Source organism: Panthera pardus, unplaced genomic scaffold, assembly GCF_024362965.1.
Source record: "Panthera pardus isolate Hobbes unplaced genomic scaffold, ASM2436296v1 HiC_scaffold_18, whole genome shotgun sequence".
Classification (NCBI taxonomy): Eukaryota; Metazoa; Chordata; class Mammalia; order Carnivora; family Felidae; genus Panthera; species Panthera pardus.
Window position 1 is genome coordinate 4,200,061 of NW_026526743.1, and position 18,472 is coordinate 4,218,532.

The following is an 18,472-nucleotide window of genomic DNA, read 5'->3' on the forward strand; positions in this document are numbered from 1 at the left end:
TGGGCCATCCTGGAGCGGAAGAATTTATAGACATTCCCCCTGCTCCTCCCCCGCCACTCCCCGCCCGTCCCATCCCCCCCCCTCCCCCGCCTTGGCCTGGGAAGCGGAAACGAGGCGGACGGTGCCAACGTCCGGCAGGTGTTCATTTCAATGGGTCTCGGACTAATGTTTTTCTCCAGACCCCGCAACCCGACCCTGGGCTGGTTTCGCGTCCCCAACCCCGAATCTTGAAAGTCTTTAGTGGGGAGGGGCGCACGGCCTTGCACTTCCTTCTCAGCAGAGTCGCAAAAGGGATTCGCGCGAGTTATCCCTCCTGCCTCTCTATGCATTCACAGAGGCCCCCAACTGACATCCCCCCAACACCCGAGTCTCTGACAAAGTCCTTCGAGACCCCTCAGGTGGTTAGGGAAGGGTGAGCCGTCGGCCTATATTCCTGGGTCTGCAGGAGGAGGGGGTTGGGAGCCCGGATTCCTGGGTCTGAGGCTGGGGGCCTGGAAAATGACCCTCTGTCCCAACTCCCAGGGCTCTAGCGTGACATGGCTGAAGCGCACCAGGCCGTGGGCTTCCGACCCTCGCTGACCTCGGACGGGGCCGAAGTGGAGCTCAGTGCCCCCGTGTTGCAGGAGATCTACCTCTCCGGACTGCGCTCTTGGAAAAGGCACCTCGCCCGTTTCTGGGTGAGGAGGGCCACGCTTGGTTTCCTTCCAAGACTCCGGTTACGTGTTTCTGGGATGCCCGAGGCCCACTTCTGGGATCCTATCCCTCCCCACCCCCACCCCCCCTTCTGGGGGTTTGGATGTGGACTTTCAGGACCCCCTTAAAGCCATTTCTGGGTTTTCTGAGGCTCACTTCCTCCCCTACTGGGAACCTCTATTCACCTCTTACAACCACTTCCTGGACCACTTCCCTCTGTCCTCAGACCCGCAAACCCAACTTCCACCCAATTTCTAGAATTCAGACCCCTTCCCCCACCCCAGGTGCTCCCCTCACCTTTCCCTTTCATCTTCAGGTGCTAAACTCGGTGCTCTTCATTTCTGAACGCTGTGACCCGGGGAAGATCTTGGTTAGCCCACACCCCAATCCTGAAGGCCCGCACCCCAATCCTCCTCCTAGCCCGAGCCCCTGGGTCTGAGGCTGCCTCCTCAAGCCTGCCGCTGAACCCCCAATTCCCCTCTCCATACGCCCGGCGCCCTCCCTGTGGTTCCCAGACGTGAACCTCCAAATGTCCGTAGGCACTTCACCACTGCCCTTGTTCTAGAATGCCCATGCCCGACGTCTAACCAGAACCCACGCCTGCCCCAGGGTCACTAGTTCTAGAAGTCCGGCACTGGGTACATATAGTGTCTCCCTCGTGGTCACGCCCTGTCTGAACGCAAGTCTGCATCGCCTGCGGGGTTGGCCGAGACTGACTCTGAATCCCGGCCCTGCCGCTTACTAGCTGTGTGGCCTTGGGCAAGTACTCCTCTCTGAGCCTCAGTTTCCCCACACGTAAAACAGGGGTGATGATAACAGCTCCCCTGACGGGACAGTCGAGGGGATTAAATGAATTGTTACATGTAAGCACTGAGCGAACTGCCTGGGCCCTGGCAAGTGCCAAGTAAGTGTTAGCTTTTGATAAGATTGTTCTTTATTCATTAACCAGGTGTCTGGCTGCCTCAGTCGGTGGAGCGTGTGACTCCTGATCTCGGGGTTGTGAGTTCGAGCCCCATGTCTACACCCAACGTGGGTAGCCCCCCCACCTACACACACACAAAGAGTTTCTTCAGCCCCGCCCCTGGAACTTCCTGGGCCTCAGGCTAATTCATCAATTAGAACATTATCTTGTGGACATTAACCTGGGGTTAAATACATAAACACATATCTACACATATACATATATTTTTACTTTATTTTTTTAATGTTTATTTATTTTTGAGAGACAGAGCACGAGCAGGGGAGGAGCAGAGAGAGAGAGAGGGAGACACAGCATCCGAAGCAGGCTCCGGGCTCTGAGCTGTCGGCGCAGAGCCCGACATGGGGCTCGAACCCACGAATTGTGAGATCATGACCTGAGCCAAAGTCAGACTCTCAACTGACTGAGCCACACATATATTTTTAAAATTAAGATATCGTTTCATTCAGAAAAAAAATGCACAGGTTCTTAAAAGGTACAGTCCTTGAATTTTGACAATACTTGTGCACCCAACTTCCTAGCAAGACAGAATTGCCGCCATTCTAGAATGTTCCTTTGAGCCCTTTTCCAGTTAGCGCCCCCCCCCCCCCCCCCGGACTCAAAGCAACCGCTGTTCTGGTTTCTATACTTATAAGTGGATTTTGACTAGTGCTGCATTGTTGAAAATTTTGGCCATCACCACCCCTACTTTTGAGTCAAAACCTAAAGCCCTTCTCAGAGTCAGTCCCCTATGCCTGCTGGGCCCCACCAGACCCTGTCATTAGTATTAATTGATCATTGTAATAGTGATCGTTCTTCCCTTTCTGTCACATAGCTGCCTCTCTCCCTGTGGGACATTGGATGCTCTTCTGTCCTTTCTCTTCCATTCTGGGACCTTAGGAGCCACCCTGAAGTCGTAGCTCCTGGAACTTGGTTTCAGGGTGAGGGCTGTGCCCTCAGCAACCGCAGGGCTGAAATTGCATAGACGTCCTGCTAAGCCATAACTTTGTCACTTATAAAATGGCGTCCCTGACAGTCCCTGCCTCGAGGGGTTGTTGTAAGCATGAGCTGTCTTAACAGAAGGTCTGATGCAGAGAAGTGACCGCTCCAACATCGCCATTCCTACGATCCTGGTGGTTCCACATAGGTCGTAAGTGCTGGGTGCCCTCTGGCGTGTTATTAACTTCTCTGAGTCTCTGCTTCCTCGTTTCGAAAATCACATCAGGTCATATTTAGTGTGTCTTGGGCTCTACACTCACCAAACCCTTTAAATCTATTGCTTGCGTGTGACCCTTGATTTCAGGGTCGTGAATTTGAGCCCCGTGTGGGGTGTAGAGATGACTTAAAATCTTTTTTTTTTTTTAATTTTTTAAGTTTGTTTATTGATTTTTGAGAGGGGCAGAGACGGCGCGAGCAGGGGAGGGACAGAGAAGGAGAGAGAGAGGGAATCCCAAGCAGGCTCCATGCTGCCAGGCGCAGAACGAGATGTGGGGCTCGAACTCACGACCTGAGCCAAAACCAAGAGTCGGAGGCTCAACGGACAGAGCCGCCCAGGTGCTCCCCAAATAAAATCTTTTACAAATAAAATTCAAAGTAAATAAATGTATGGCTCATCTGATCTTCATTATAGCCTTCTAAGGTAGACCTATTCTCTGTCCCACTTTACAGATGAGGAAACAGAGGCCCAGAGAGGTGCCTTCAACTTTCCCAAGGTCACACAGCTGCCAAGATGCAGTGCTCGGGGCAGGACTAGAATTAGCAGTCTGGCTGTGGAACCCATACCCACGCCTGCTATCCTGCTTTTCTAGAACGTGGTCCCAGGACCCATGCCATGGGGCTGTTGCGAATGACGTGCAGTGGGTCCTTTGGGCCAAGCACGTGGCACAGCGCACATGTGGGCTGTTCAGCAGGAGGTCAGAGTGTTTCCTGAGATGGTTTCCAAATGAATATGAGAGGCAGCAGACCCCAGGCGCCCCCGTGTGGAACTTTGCACTACATCCTGTTGCATTAGGGTCACAAGACATCTGGACGACTTGAGGGGTTGACAGTGGGCCCTCTCTGGCTTGGGACACGTTCTTCAAACTTCTTGTCTGCTCACTTTCTTCGCCCATGCGATAGAGATAATGGTATTTACTACTGTTTTGCTGAGATACAGGGCAATGCAATGATTTATTGATTCCCATCTCGTCCTTGGGAAGGGCTCTGGAGACGTTTCCTGTTATTACGAAGCCCTGTTCTACCGCGATCCCGAGCCCCGGATAAAGGAAGAGACTGCTTCTCTTAAAAAGAAATAACAAGCAACCAAAGAAACCACGGTTGCCAGTAACCTTTTCTTGCCATACCAAGGGAAGATCGTCACATAAATAAATCCCCAACAGGAAGTAGGGTAGCCGTAGAAAGAAAGGAGCATTGGTAATGATGTTTACTGAGCGCTTACTGTGTGCCTGGCTCTGAGCTATGCAATTCACTACCCTCCCCCCTCCCCCCCTGCCCCGCCAGCCCTCTTTGCTTTATTTTACTCCACAGTCCCTAATGCCACCTGCCACACTACCCTAAATCCTTTACTGACGTAGCTATTGCTCTGTCCCCCAGGAGAGCAGGAATCTTGCTGTCTTATCACTGCTGTAGGACCACAATAACTGTTTGTGGGAGGACATTTTCTCATCCCGTCCTCATGACAGTCCCACGAGCCGGGTACTGGGATTGTTCCCATTCCACAGATGAGGAAACAGACACAGAGAGGCGAAGCCACTTGCTCGCGGTCACTCAGCTTGTTAGTGACAGAGCAGAGAGGTTTGAGCCCAGGGCCCCAGAGCCCAAGTTCTAAACCGTGATCTCTGAGGCTCTCCCATTTGTTAAACGTGGGAAAAGAGAACGCGGTTTCTGGAGCCCTGATGGCAACGAATAGCAGCTCTTATCATGCTCTCTGTGTGACTTTGAACCCAAGTGGTTTCTTTTGCAAAATTAGATCACCTGAGTACCTGCCGCACAGAGATGTTGGGGGGGTTTTAAGAGTTCCGCCTTGGAAAAGGGGCCGGGCAGGTAGTGAGCGCTGGTTAAGCGTTAGGTATTTCCATGCATTTCCCCAGCACTTTTGCATTCCTCATTCATTCCATAGCCACAAAGTTCTAGAAGGCCTGCTGAGCTCCAGCCCCTGCAGTATATGGAGGGCCATTTTGCCTGGGAGTGACCTCCTCCAGGGAGCCCTCCCTGACTCCTCCAAGCTGAGCATCCTGCTCAGGGCTCTTGTGCCTGCCTTGTTTTTATCGCATTAGCACTCGCTTCGTTCCTGACTGACTTCCCTGAGGGCATGACCCAGATCTCTCTGGTCCCCACTGGGGCTTGAGCACCCAGCTCGGGATTCAGCGCACACTGGGTGCTCTGTCAATGTCTAAGGATGGTGCTTAGAGGAGGATTAATTGATTGAATGGGTGCCTTTCCTCCCTGCAGAATGACTTTCTTACTGGTGTGTTCCCTGCCAGCCCCCTCAGCTGGCTCTTCCTCTTCAGTGCCATTCAGCTCGCCTGGTTCCTCCAGCTGGATCCTTCCCTAGGACTGATGGAGAAGATCGAAGAGTTGCTGCCAGACTGGTGAGCTCCCCCGCTTGGGCCCAGTAACCTCCCTAATTCCTCCCCCTCCACCCGGTAAGCTTCTCTATCAGTGTGATGTGCCTGCTAAAGAGAAGTAATCTCTGAGATTTACTTTGGGTCAGATTAATAAAGGTACAGCGTGAGTAAAAAGGAGGTGATTCCCCCCCTTCTCTCTGCCTATTTTCCATCCGGTCTGTTTCTTGCTAAGGGGGATGCTGACAAACTAGAAAGTATCCAGACATGGTTATATAAGCACCGAGAAAAGTAGGAGCCCTACTGGCCTTCAGTTGTGTAGCCTTAGGCAAGAGACTTAACCATTCTCGGTGTTAGAGTCTTCCTCTATAAAATACAGGTAATAGGGACATCTGGGTGGCTCAGTCAGTTAAACGTCTAACTTGGGCTCAGGTCATTATCTTGTGGTTCATGAGTTCGAGCCCCGTGTTGGGCTCTGTGCTGACAGCTTAGAGCCTGGAACCTGCTTCAGATCTGTGTCTCCCTCTCTCTTTGCCCCTCCGCGGCTCACACTCTGTTTCTCTCTCTCTCAAAAATAAATAAACGTTAAAAAAAATTAAATATAGGTAATAAGGGCACCTGGGTGGCTCAGTCAGTGGAGCACGCGATTCTTGATCTCGTGTTGTGAGTTTGAGCCCCACGCTGGGTGTCGCGATTACTTAAAAACAAAATCTTAAAAAAAAAAAAAATATGCACGTGGAATATTCCATACAGTGCCAGAAGGTTACTAAATGGGAATGGTTGTGTTATTATAATTGCCATTTGGGGGAACGGTTTGGGAGCCGGGTGTGGGGGAGAGAGTGACAGGTTGTAATTCTTGGCTTTGTCCTCCCTGGGGAAGAAGGTTCCGATTTTGTACAGACAGTCCCACAGGGCAGACCCAGGATCAGAGGTAGAAATTTCCAGGAAGGCTAGACTTACCCCAGTCTACAGAGGGGAAGCAACTCGCTCCTAGTCCTCCAGGTGGGATTTGCTCATATGTCTATCTGATTGCCACTTTGCAAACATGTTGATTTACTGTGGTTTTAGATCAGCAGTTTCTTTCTTACATTTTTTTAAATTTCTTTAACGTTTTATATTTATTTATTTTGAGAGAGAGCGAGCAAGCGAGCATGAGCAGGGGAGGGGCAGGGAAAGGGAGAGAGAGAATCCCAAGCAGATTCCACACTGTCAGCACAGAGCCTGATGAGGGGCTTGAACCCACAAACCATAAGATTATGACCTGAGCTGAAATCAGGAGTCAGACGCTTAACTGACAGAGCCACCCAGGTACCCCTAGGAAACTCGATTTCTACGAGCTGACTCCATTCTAGAAGATAGGCCCCCCAGTCAAAAGATCAGGGTCAGAGACTATCAGGAAGAGCAGGGGCTGGTGGGGCTGGAGGGAAGGGGCGTTCTGAGGCCAGGAGACCCAGGCCCGGTGTCTCTTTCACTCCCCCAGGGTGTGGACAGCACAACAGGCTTCGGGGAGTCCTGGCAGCCGCGCTGTTTGCTTCGTGCCTGTGGGGGAGCCCTGATTTTCACGCTTCACGTGGCCCTGAGGGCTGCTTCTGTCCTACCATGGCTGGCTCCTTGAACCCCACGGAGCCATGTCCTCGCCCACCAAGACCTGGCTGGTATGTGAAGGGCAGAGCCCTGCTCAGGCCTCCGGGGACCCACTTCTCTATGTCCCTCTCTCTGGGACCCTGTCCATCTCTCTCTGGTCTCTACGCCTCCCCCCTGGGTCTGTCCCCCCATTCTCTGGGTGCCAACCCCATTCTCTCTGTAGGTTGCCATGTACAACCCCCGATCCCGGTCCCGGATCCCAGGGAGGGGTGCAGTGACCCACTAATTCCCCGCTTCCCTCCAGGCCCTGGTCCGCATCTTCTTCCGGTCGCAACCCGATGCTGTTCAGTTACCAGCGCTCCCTGCCACGCCAGCCCGTGCCCTCCGTGCAGGACACCGTGCGCAAGGTGGGCCCGCCCGCTACCTCCACGTGGGGGCGGGAGGCGGCCGGGGGCGGGCGGGGCCGCGCGAGCTCTACCATCTGCTCCTCGCCCCTCAGTACCTGGAATCTGTCCGGCCCATCCTCTCCGACGAGGACTTCGACTTGACGTCTGTCCTAGCGCAGGAATTCTTGAGGCTGCAGGCGTCGCTGCTGCAGTGGTACCTGCGGCTCAAGTCCTGGTGGGCGTCCAATTACGTGAGTCCCCCACCCTGAACGCGGAGGTTCTGAGCCCGCCTTCCTAAGGCGGGGTTCTACGCCCGCCCCCGACACGCCCACAACCTGCAGGCCCGCCCCCTGCTCCGCGTTCTGAGTCCCGCCCACACGCTCCCGCAGTTTAAACCCCGCCCTAGATGCTCCAATATTCTGAGCTGCTCGTACTCTCCAATATCCATCGTGTGCTAACATTTTGAGCCTCTCCCGGGACCTGCATGCTCCGACGTGAGCCCGACATCCATAATCTAAGCCCCGCCTCCAGGGCCTGCCCACATCCACAGCTCAGCCCCCAACCCTCCCGGATTGGAACCAGAATTCCCGGACTCGGACGGTTCAGCTCCCTTGCCCGGCAGGCCAGTGGTCTAAACCCCCCGCCCCCAGAGTTGTTCTGGTTTTATCCCCTCCTTTTGGGTAAGGGCATCCCCCCCAAATGGGCTTCTATTCCGAGTTCAGGAGCTAGGCCTTTGGTAGTACTCTGATTTGAGCTCCTTGGGAAACTGAGGCACAGAGCAAGACAGCAAACTCACTCAAATCGGGGCTTACAGGCCTCCTATTCTGTAGGAGGAAGTCATAAATAGGGGGCAGGCAGTGTGGGATCAGGTGGAGGTAGCAGCGAAGAAAGGTGGGGCGGTGTGAGCATCTGCTGGTGGCGGGGGGGGGGGGGGGGGGGGGAGGGGGGAGGTCTGGGGACGCCGCCACTGGACGAGAGGGATCAGGGTTCCAGGAGGGAGTATTTACTAGGCCTGAGCCCTGAGGGTTGGACAGAATTTGAACCGGTGCGGTTGGTAGGAGGGAACGGGCCCAGCGGAGGTGAGTAGTACGGCAGTTGTAGGACGGGGGCTGGGAACCGGGAGGGCATCGCTCGCTGGGACACAGGGATTGAAGGGGTGGTCGTCAAGAGAGGGAATGGTTGAGTGGCGGGGAGTGGCCTGAACTCCAGCTGAGGATCCTGGACTTTTTATTGGGGGTGCTAGGGAGCCATGGGAGTATGCTGAACAGGGGGAGGTCAGGATCAGCTCTGGTGTGGGGGAAAGACTGGAGGGGAGACACTGGAGGCTGGGAGGCTGGAGAGGATGCGGGGGGGGGGGGGGCGGGTAGAGGACAAGGTCAGACAGGGGAATTGGGCAGAGGGTATGAGGCAAGAGTCAGGGGGCGGGGGTGGGGGGGGGTGGGGCTGGACTGTCAGGCTGGGGGGTGAGGAGATGCCAAGGGTGGCGCCTACGGGCCTCACGTGGTGGGGGGACGGGCGGGGGTGTCCCTGAGATGGGGAGAAGGGGAGCAGCTCTGGGGCAAAGGGCACTGAGCTCCGTGGGGGCAGGTTGTTGACAGGCCTGGGGGTGCCGGGGGACCTGCCCTGGGGCAGCTGGAGACCTGGGTGGAGGCTCAGGAAAGAGGCCTGGGTGACAGCATTGGACTTGGAAGGGAGGAGTTGCTGAGACCGAGCCACGAGGGGCAGCAGCACGGACAAGCGCTATGGAGGGGACCGAGTCGTGTCTGGAGAGGGAGAAGGGAAGCCAGGGCCTTAGTTTTTACATTTTTTTCCTTCAAGCTCTTGGACCGGAGTCTGTTCCAATGCGCATGCGCGTGTGCGTATGCACGCGCGTGTGTACGTACACGGGCCCGGACACACGCACGATGTATGTATTTCATTGGACTTCTAAGGCACCACCAATTATAACATATCCTGTTATCTTATGTATAACAAAAAAAAATGTGAAGGCCAACTAAAGTCTGACACCGTGCTTTCCTCTCACTTAGACTTTTTATCTATATTTTTTATTTATGCTATGTAAATTTTATTTCTATATTACATGTAATTTTTTTAAATTTGTTTTAACGTTTATTTGAGAGAGAGAGAAAGAGACAGAGAGAGACAGAGCACGAGCGGGGAAGGGGCAGAGAGAGAGGGAGACACAGAGTCGGAAGCAGGCTCCAGGCTCCGAGCTGTCCAGCACAGAGCCCAACGTAGGGCTCGAACCCACGAGCTGTGAAATCATGACCCGAGCTGAAGTCGGACGCTGAACCGACTGAGCCACCCAGGAGCCCCTACATGTAATTTTCAATTGCATAAAACATAATATGTTTATATATTTTATAATTTGTAGAAATATAGATTTAATATAGTATATAAAACATATGTAACCTAAATATGTATAATATTTGTGATAAGATGGACATAACATAAAATTTATCATTTTAGCCATTTTTAAAATACATTTTTAAACTTTATTTTACTTATTTTGAGAGAGAGAGAGCACAAGAGTTGCAGAGAGGGAAGGAGAGAGAGAGGATCCCAAGCAGGGAATCCCCATTGGGGCTCGAACTCACGAACAATGAGATCGTGACCTTAGCCAAAACCAAGAGTCTGTCGCTGAACTGACTGAACCACCCAGGCGCCTCCGTTTTAGCCATTTTTAAGTATGCAATTCAGTGGTATTAAGTGCATTTGCCGTGTCTGGAACCATCAGAACAATCTATCGCCAGAACTTTTTCATCATCCCAAACAGAAACTCTGTACCTATTAAGCAATACATCCCCATTCCTGCTTCCCCGAAGTGCCAGGTAACCTCTATTCTACTTATTATCTCTAGGGATTTACCTATTTTAGATTTTTCATGCACATAAAATCATACACGATCTGTCCTTCTGTGTCTGACTCATATCACCTGGCATAATGTTTTTAGGGTCTGTCCGTGTCGCAGTGCACATGAGAACTTCATTCCTTTTTATGTTAGCATTCCATCGTAAGAGTGCCTGGCAGGCTCAGTTGGAAGAGTGTGTGGCTCTTGACCTCAGGATTGCCAGTTCAAGTCCCACCCTGGGTGTAGAGATTACTTAAAAGTAAAATCTTAAAAAAAAAAAAAAAATCCATTGTAGGGATAGGCTCCGTTTTGGTTGCCCATTCATCTTTCGTTGGACACTTGGATCTTGGTGCTATGTAGTTTTTTTTTAAGTTTTGCTTATTTATTTTGAGAGAGAGTGTGTGAGCAGAGGAAGGGCAGAGAGAGGGAAAAAGAGAATCGCAAGCAGGCTCTCCACTGTCAGCATGAAACCGTGAGATCATGACCTGAGCCAAAATCAGGAATCAGATGCTCAACCGACTGGGCCACCCCTACTTTTTTTTTTAAAGGAGGCTCCAGGCCCAACTTGAACTTGAACTCAGGGCCCTGAGATCAAGACCTGAAATCAGAGTCTGTTGTTCCACTGACTGAGCCACCTACGTGCCCCTTGCCTTGTTCTTTTTTTTTTTTTTTTTAATGTTTATTTGCTTGTGAGAGACTGAGTGCAAGCGGGGGGAGGGGCAGAGAGAGCCGCAGACACAGAATCTGAAGCAGGTTCAAGGCACCGAGCTGCCGGCGGGGCTGGAACTCATGAACTGCGCCAGATCATGATCTGAGCCGAAGTCTCAGAGGCTGAACCCACTGAGCACCCCCCCCCCCCCTCCCGGTGCCCGGCCGTGTGCTTTTTTGAACAGCTTGGTAGCATTCCGGGACAGGAGTATAGCGCGATTTAGCTAACTGATCCCCAATTGATGGACTTCGGGGTTACTGCTGGTTACTGATCACGATGGCCTCCTTCTTTGAGTTCCACCCTCAGGGACTCGGCCGCCAAGTCTTGGGGGTCCTGCCGCTCCCCAGCTTGGCCGCAGCCACCCCAGCTGTGCGTCTCTCGGCCCCACTCCTAGGTCAGTGACTGGTGGGAAGAATTTGTGTATCTGCGCTCCCGGCACTCGCTGATGGTGAACAGCAACTATTACATGATGGTGAGGAGGGAACGTCGGGGCTGGGAGCCGGGCGGGGCCGCCGGTCAAGGATCTAGGGTTGGGATGTCTCTGTAGGAGGTGGAGCTTCGGGGCCGTGACCCGAATCGGAGTCTGTGGTTCCCCATCCCGCCCTCTGTTGGGGTCAGGATCTGGGTTTGGGGGTCAGTGTCCCCGTGAGGGGCACGCCTGACCCCGGGCGCTTTGCGGTCCCCTCGGCTGGCCCCCAGGACTTCCTGTACGTCACTCCCACGCCGGTGCAGGCCGCTCGCGCTGGGAACGCGGTCCACGCCCTCCTCCTCTACCGCCACCGCCTGAACCGCCAGGAGATCCTGCCTGTAAGAGGGCCGCCCTGTGGGCCGGACACGGAGACCGCGGTCCTGTGGCCGTGGGGCCACGCGGGTCCTGGGAGGCAGTTCGGGAGCCCGTGGTCTCTTGCAGACTTTGCTGATGGGAATGCGGCCCTTATGCTCTGCCCAGTATGAGAAGATCTTCAACACCACGCGCATTCCCGGCATCCAGAAAGGTGAGATTCCTCTTGGCCCCGCACCGGCAGAGGCGTCATCAGTGTAGTAGCTGAGAGCATGGTCTCCTGGGTTCGAATCCCAGCTCCATCGCTCCCTAGCTGTGTGACCTGGGCAAGCTATTACCCTCTCTGCGCCTGGGTATCCTCGTCTCTGAAACCGGATTATAAGGGTGCACAGGGTAGTGAGGGTGAAATGAGTACTTAGGACAGTGCGAGCCACCCAGGAAGTGCCTGATAAATGACCCTTGTTCTTATTCTTGCCACTGACCTTCGTGCCCTCTGCCCTTCCATCCGCGTCGCCCCTAGACCACATCCGCCACCTCCGCGACAGCCGACACGTGGCCGTCTTCCACCGTGGCCGATTCTACCGCGTGGGGACCCACTCCCAGAGCGGCCTGCTGTCCCCGCGGGCCCTGGAGCAGCAGTTCCAGCGAATCCTGGACGACCCCTCCCCCGCCTGCCCCCAGGAGGAGCATCTGGCGGCCCTGACCGCTGCTCCCAGGTGAGGGCGGGAGATCCGGGGCCCCGGGGGCCCAGCCAGCCGCCCAGGGTTGTAGAAGGGCAAGGTTGGGGGCTGGGTGGGGGCTGGGGGGTACGGGGCCAGCCTGGGCTCAGGTACAGTCACCCCACCCCCCACTCCCCCTCCCCCTCCCCCACCCCCGCCACAGGGACGTGTGGGCCCAGGTACGGAGTTCCCTGAAGACCCAGGCTGAGGATACCCTGGAGGCCGTGGAAGGAGCTGCTTTCTTCGTATCCCTGGACTCGGAACCTGCAGGGCTCACCAGGGAGGACCCCGCAGCTACACTGGATGCCTATGCCCATGCCCTACTGGCTGGCAGGGGCCATGACCGGTGAGTCAGCCCCTGGACTGGAACCTCACCCCAACCTGTGACCCCAGAACCCGGTCTCCAGACCTGGGACTCTGGACACTAGACAAGCAGACCCTAGACCACAGACCTGGGACTTCCGTACCTAGAGATCCTCAGACAACTTCCTAGATGTGCACGAGGCACCCTCGTGATTTCTGAGGTCCCCGGGAGAATCCCCGTAACCCCTCAGCTCCTCGTGAGCCTTGAACCTTGCTTGGCACGTTCCCTCGAGATGTCCCAATTTTCCAAGCCTTAGACATGCCTCAGAAACCATCTAGACTGCCTGGTGGAGACCTCCACCCTCTTAGAGATCCCTATACCAGCCCTGGTTCCAGAAAAATCCCCCCAGGCTGACACTCCTGCATTTTCCACCAAGAGCACCCAAGTTCCTTCTTGGCCCTGGCTCTCTGGTGACCACTTTGAATTCTCGCCTGCAGCTGGTTTGACAAATCCTTCACTTTAATCGTCTTCTCCAATGGGAAGCTGGGTCTCAGCGTGGAGCACTCGTGGGCCGACTGCCCCATCTCAGGACACATGTGGGAGGTGAGGCAGCCAGTCCCCTCCTGCCCTGGGGACCATCGGCCCCATTTCCAAAGACCTTCCTCTCCAGGGCCCTATGCTTAGGGGGAAGACAGAGGCTCAGACAAGCAGATACCAGATGGGTGGGTGGGGGGGGGCACCCAGCAAAGAAAAGAGGGTCTGGGATTATGACCTTTTGATGAGTTGGCAGCCGGGGCTCAGAGAAGGGAAGTGATTTGCCCAGAGTCACAGAGCCAGGAATTGCAGAGCAAGAACATGGATCCAGAATGTTCTGAGACCAGAAAATGAGGCCTTTCAACCACAATACACTGAATCAGTGTGATGGCTTGCTGTGTGACCTTGGGAAAGTTACTCCCCTCCTCTGAGCCTCATTTCTCCCCTTCATCAGATGGAAGGGTTGGAGTTTCTTTTTTCTGTAAGCTCCCATCCAATCCTGAGAACCTTAGCATCTCGATCTTCTCTCTTTTTTTTTTTTTAATTTTTTTTTAAAGTTCATTTATTTATTTTGAGAGAGAGAGCAGGGAGGAGCAGAGAGAGAGGGAGAGAGAGAGACTCCCAAGCAGGCTCCACCCTGTCAATGCAGAACCCGATGCGGGGCTTGAACTCACGAAATGTGGTATCATGATCTGGGCCGAAACCACGAAACCGAAACTGACTGAGCCACCCAGGCGCCCCTCTATTTTCTCTTTTTTCTTAGTCCCTAAATCATAGCAGGTGCCGTCTACACCCTCTCAGGTTCCCACTCTTCCATAGCATTGCATGAGGTACTGGGTGAGGCCCAGGGTGGGATCCAACATGTTTGAGGGGAAGGGAGGCCCCTTTCAGATCTTAGGAACAGCCCTGGGTAAGCATGGACTCTTCTGTACCTGTTTCGCATTTGTAAGATGGGAGTTTGCCCCCTTTGATGATATTGGCCGATGAAACTGTCAATTCAGTTTAACTTTCAGACCCTTCATATCAACCTGTGGTCTCTGCGCATCAACTTTGAGTGAAGAGATGTCACATAGAGTATGATAAAGATACGTGGAAACTCCAAGGCATAAAGTGTTTCTTGATGTTTGTTTCTAATGCGGAAATGGGGATCTTTATCCCGTCTCCCTAAGTTATCATGAGAATAAGGGAAAGGCTGGTGGGTAGCAGGTGCTCGACCAGGGCTGATTTAAAATATTTAACAACAAAAACAAAACTAAATAAAAAATAAAATAAAATAAAATTTAAGAACCATCAGGGCGTGGGCACCACTCAGTCAGAATGGACACCAACCCCCTTGGTGGCCCATGCTGTGCTGGGCTTTATCTCTCTGGTCTCAGGATCCTGGTGGGGGTGAGGGTAGGGGGTGTCTTGGGAAGTCGGGGGCCACCGTTGGTGGCTTTTTGTCTACTAGTCAGAAGTAAAAGGCCAGTAGGCACCAGCTGAGTATTAGTATCGGACTTACTCTCAATGAACTTGAACCTGAGAAGCCACCTGTGAACATCAGAGGTTTCTGTTTCTCAACGACTGCCCCCAGAAGGGACTTACGAAAGCAAGTCCCTGGTTAGAGAGCCCTCAATCCAGAGGGAGGAAGGGACTCTGACAGCCTCTGTTTGTACACAGTTCACTCTGGCCACAGAATGTTTTCAGCTGGGCTACTCAGCCGACGGCCACTGCAAAGGGCATCCTGATCCCTCACTGCCCCAGCCCCAGCGGCTGCACTGGGACCTTCCAGAAAAGGTGAGACTGGGCTCCCGGGCCTCTCCTCCAAGTCTGCAACCCCCTGGCTTTGACTCTAAACTCATCCCCATCCCCAAACTCAATCCCACCCCGGCCCCATCTCCAATCCCAGCCCAATCCAGTCCTCCCCACCTGAAACCCCAACCCCCTCCCCGACCCAATTCGGTCTTCAGCCCAACCTCAGTCCCCCCCGCCATCATTAACCAGCCCTTCAGCTCCACGTTCGCCTCTGTCCCCATTTCCACATTCCACCCCTACCCTGACTCGAGTTCCACCTTCGCTTCCCTCCCCACTCCCAGTTCTAACCCTACCCCATCCGTAACCCCAGCCATCCCTCCCTCCTTCCTCCTCTGGCAGATCCATCTGTCCATCTCTCTAGCCCTGAGGGGAGCCAAGACCTTGTCTGGAAACGTTGACTGCCACGTCTTCCCCTTCTCGCACTTCGGCAAGAGTTTCATCAAACGCTGCCACCTCTCTTCAGACAGCTTCATCCAGATGGCCTTGCAGCTGGCCCACTTCCGGGTCAGTTGGGTTCCTCGACCCCAACCCCTTCTCGGGACCTTGGTTCCCCTGGGCCCCCCAAGACCTCCCTTGTCAGCCCCTTTGGTGACGCTTTTTTGGTCATTGCCGCTGTGGGGCCGCCATCTTGATTTGTCTCCCCCAGTCACACACTCTCCCGGCAGGAGGAGGCGGGAGGGCCACACAGAGGTGGGTCAAGTCTGTGATTTCCAGAGCCCGGCTGACAGGCTTCTCCCTTCCTTGCCGTCCCCCCCCCCCCCCCCCCCCCAGGACAGGGGTCAATTCTGCCTGACTTATGAGTCAACCATGACTCGCTTGTTCCTGGAAGGCCGGACGGAGACGGTGCGATCTTGCACCAGAGAGGCCTGCAACTTTGTGAGAGCCATGGAGGACAAAGAGAAGACAGTGGGTGTGGGCCTCGTTTTGAGGCTTTGGTCATTTCCACATACTCGTTCATACACTTGCAAATATTTATGGAGCACCTTCTGAGGACCGGGACCCATGATGGGCATTATGGACAAAGGAGGACCCAGACCTGGTCTCCTACCTCAAGCTGCTCACTGGTGGGGAGAGACAGAGATATTTCAGTGCAGTGTGATACTTGCTTTAGTTGGGGGGGTCGCACAGGGCACTGGGGGATCACCTAACAGGGATCTCTGGTTCCACAATGTGTCTCTCTTTGATTATTTAACCTCTGTGTCACCTTAGGACTTGCATTTGTACCCCTCCACATATTCCTAACATTACCTGTCTGCTCAGAAACCCCCCACGCACCTCTGTTCCCTTTCCCGCTACCTATTATGGTTCAATGGAAGGACCTGGGGCCCTGGATCAGACAGACCTGGGAACCCACCTGCCTCTGCTTTGCCTTGTGACCCCGGGCAGGTGACTCCCCCTCTCTGAGCCTGTTTCCCCTCCGCAAAGTAGAATTGGTATCTCTGCCTTGCAGGGAGTTTGCAAGCTGGGTTGAGGCCAGGGGTGTGGCAGGCCCCAGCAGTAAGCCCACTTCCTGTCTTTCCATGACCTGTGACCTCCCGGGGGGACCCCAGGAACCACAGCGCCGTGCCATGTTCCGCCTGGCCGTGGAAAAGCACCAGGCTCTGCTGAAGGCCGCGATGAGCGGACAGGGGGTCGACCGCCACCTCTTCGCTCTCTACATCGTGTCCCAGTTCCTGCACCTGCAGTCGCCTTTTCTGGACCAGGTTAGGGTGCAGGGAAAGAGGGAAGCGGGGAACCACGGGAGAAGAGAGGGACTTCAGGACGAGGAGGGTGAGGTGGGCAAAAGGAGGAGTTAGAGGAAAGAGTTGGGGCGGGGGCGGTGCTGCGGCAAGAGAGGAAGGAGAGGGCAGGGAGGGAAGAGGGGGAGCGAGAAGGGGAGAGGAGGCGGGGTCAGGGAGGCGAGGGGGCGTGGTCAGGTGGGGGCGTGGTCAGGAAGACGGAGGGAAAGGCGGTTCCAGCAGAGTTGGACCCGCGCGGTCAGAAAGGGGAGGCTGGGGTCAGGGAGGAGACGGGCAGAGCCAACAATGCGGCGATCTGGGGGAACTAGGCCGTCGGGGGGCGAGGGGGAGGCCGGAATGGGCCCGGGCTGCGTGGAATGGAGCTGAGCCAACGGGGCGCGGACCGGCTGGTCTTTTGGTCTTCACTGCATCCTCGACCGTCTTCTCTCTGTCCGTCAGGTTCACTCTGAGCAGTGGCAGCTGGCCACCAGCCAGATCCCCGTTCAGCAAACCCACCTGTTCGACGTCCACAATTACCCCGACTATGTTTCCTCTGGTGGGGGATTCGGGCCTGTGAGTGCCCCGGGGCCTGACCCCACCTCCCTGGACGTGGGCCCCGAGGGAGGAGGGAGTTCGGCCGCGCTCCTGCCTAGTTGGGGAGGAGGGGCCTGGAGGCTAGTTTGTCCCCCCTGCCTCTGCCCCTCTCCAGGCGGATGACCACGGTTATGGGGTTTCGTACATCTTCATGGGGGATGACACCATCACCTTCCACATCTCCAGCAAAAAATCTAGCACAAAAACGGTGAGACAGGGGTGCCTGGGTGGCTCCGTTGGCTAAGCCTCCGACTTCAGCTCAGGCGTGATCTCACTGTTTGTGAGTTCGAGCCCTGCCTCGGCTGTATGCTGACAGCTCAGAGCCTGGAGCCTGCTTCAGATTCTGTGTGTGTGTCTCTGTCTCTGCCCCTCTCTTGCTCATGCTCTGTCTTCTCTCTGTGTCGCTCTGTCTCTGTCTCTGTCTCTCTCTCCCAAGAATAAACATTAAAAAAAATTTTTTAATGGGGAGATAGGCTGGAACCCACCCCCCCCCCCCGCCCCCCCGCACCCTCCTCTCTCAGGACCCAGGGGTCTGGACTCCTAGCTCCCTTTTCTCCTACAACCTAGGAGTCCAGACCAGCTCCCTCTTCTACAAGCTAGGAGTCCAGACTCCTAGCTCAATGCTGCCCCCAGACCCAGGAATCCCAGTCCCCTGCCGCCTCCTCCCTCAGACCAGCCCTCTTGTCTTCCAGCGCCGAGGAACCCCCTGTCCCGGTTCCTCCTGGACATGACGTGTTTCTCCTTCCAGGACTCCCACCGGCTGGGGCAGCACATCGAGGATGCATTGTTGGATGTGGCCTGCCTGTTCCAGGAGGGGCCGCGCCCTAAGCTCAGGTGCAGAGGGTTACAGGAGGAGGACTCGGGGCACAGGCATGGCTCTCTCCCCTGCCACACTGGGGGCTCCAGGGCCCCCACGAAATCCACCAACCTTTGACCCCTTCCAGCAGGGAGCTGGCCTCCCCAAGAACTAGGGAGAGGGTCTCTACGACTGGGTTGGTGCAGGACAAGAGGCAGCCTGTTTGGGTTTGGAAATCCCGCATCTGGTCCAATAAAGACGTGTAAGCTGGGTGTGTGGTGTTCGCTATGCCGTTGGGCTCACAGGGGGTGGGAGGGGTGAGGATCAGGGAGGAGAAGAAAAGTTCCCCTCCATCCCCAGGCCCAACCGTGAATTCTCCATTACGATCAACTTCAGGCACACCCCCCAACCCTGCCCACTCCTACTGAATTCCCGGCTCCAGTCACACCAGACCCAACCATCCGAGGCCAGTCTCAGTCACATAAGCC

At 54.9% G+C, this 18,472-nt stretch overlaps 1 protein-coding gene across 1 annotated transcript; it reads left to right on the top strand.

Annotated features, from left to right (window-relative positions):
- Positions 1 to 522: 522 nt before the first annotated feature.
- Positions 523 to 18,256, top strand: CPT1C (carnitine palmitoyltransferase 1C). The gene is given in 21 exon segments (XM_053905641.1): positions 523 to 677; positions 5,102 to 5,241; positions 6,669 to 6,759; positions 6,761 to 6,796; positions 6,798 to 6,869; positions 7,103 to 7,120; positions 7,122 to 7,205; positions 7,298 to 7,435; positions 11,139 to 11,216; positions 11,444 to 11,551; positions 11,655 to 11,739; positions 12,046 to 12,241; positions 12,408 to 12,590; positions 13,046 to 13,151; positions 14,742 to 14,858; positions 15,216 to 15,380; positions 15,648 to 15,782; positions 16,427 to 16,579; positions 17,054 to 17,167; positions 17,304 to 17,396; positions 17,937 to 18,256. Coding segments are annotated over 21 exon segments (2,439 nt in total). The 5' UTR covers positions 523 to 536; the 3' UTR covers positions 18,123 to 18,256.
- Positions 18,257 to 18,472: the final 216 nt, after the last annotated feature.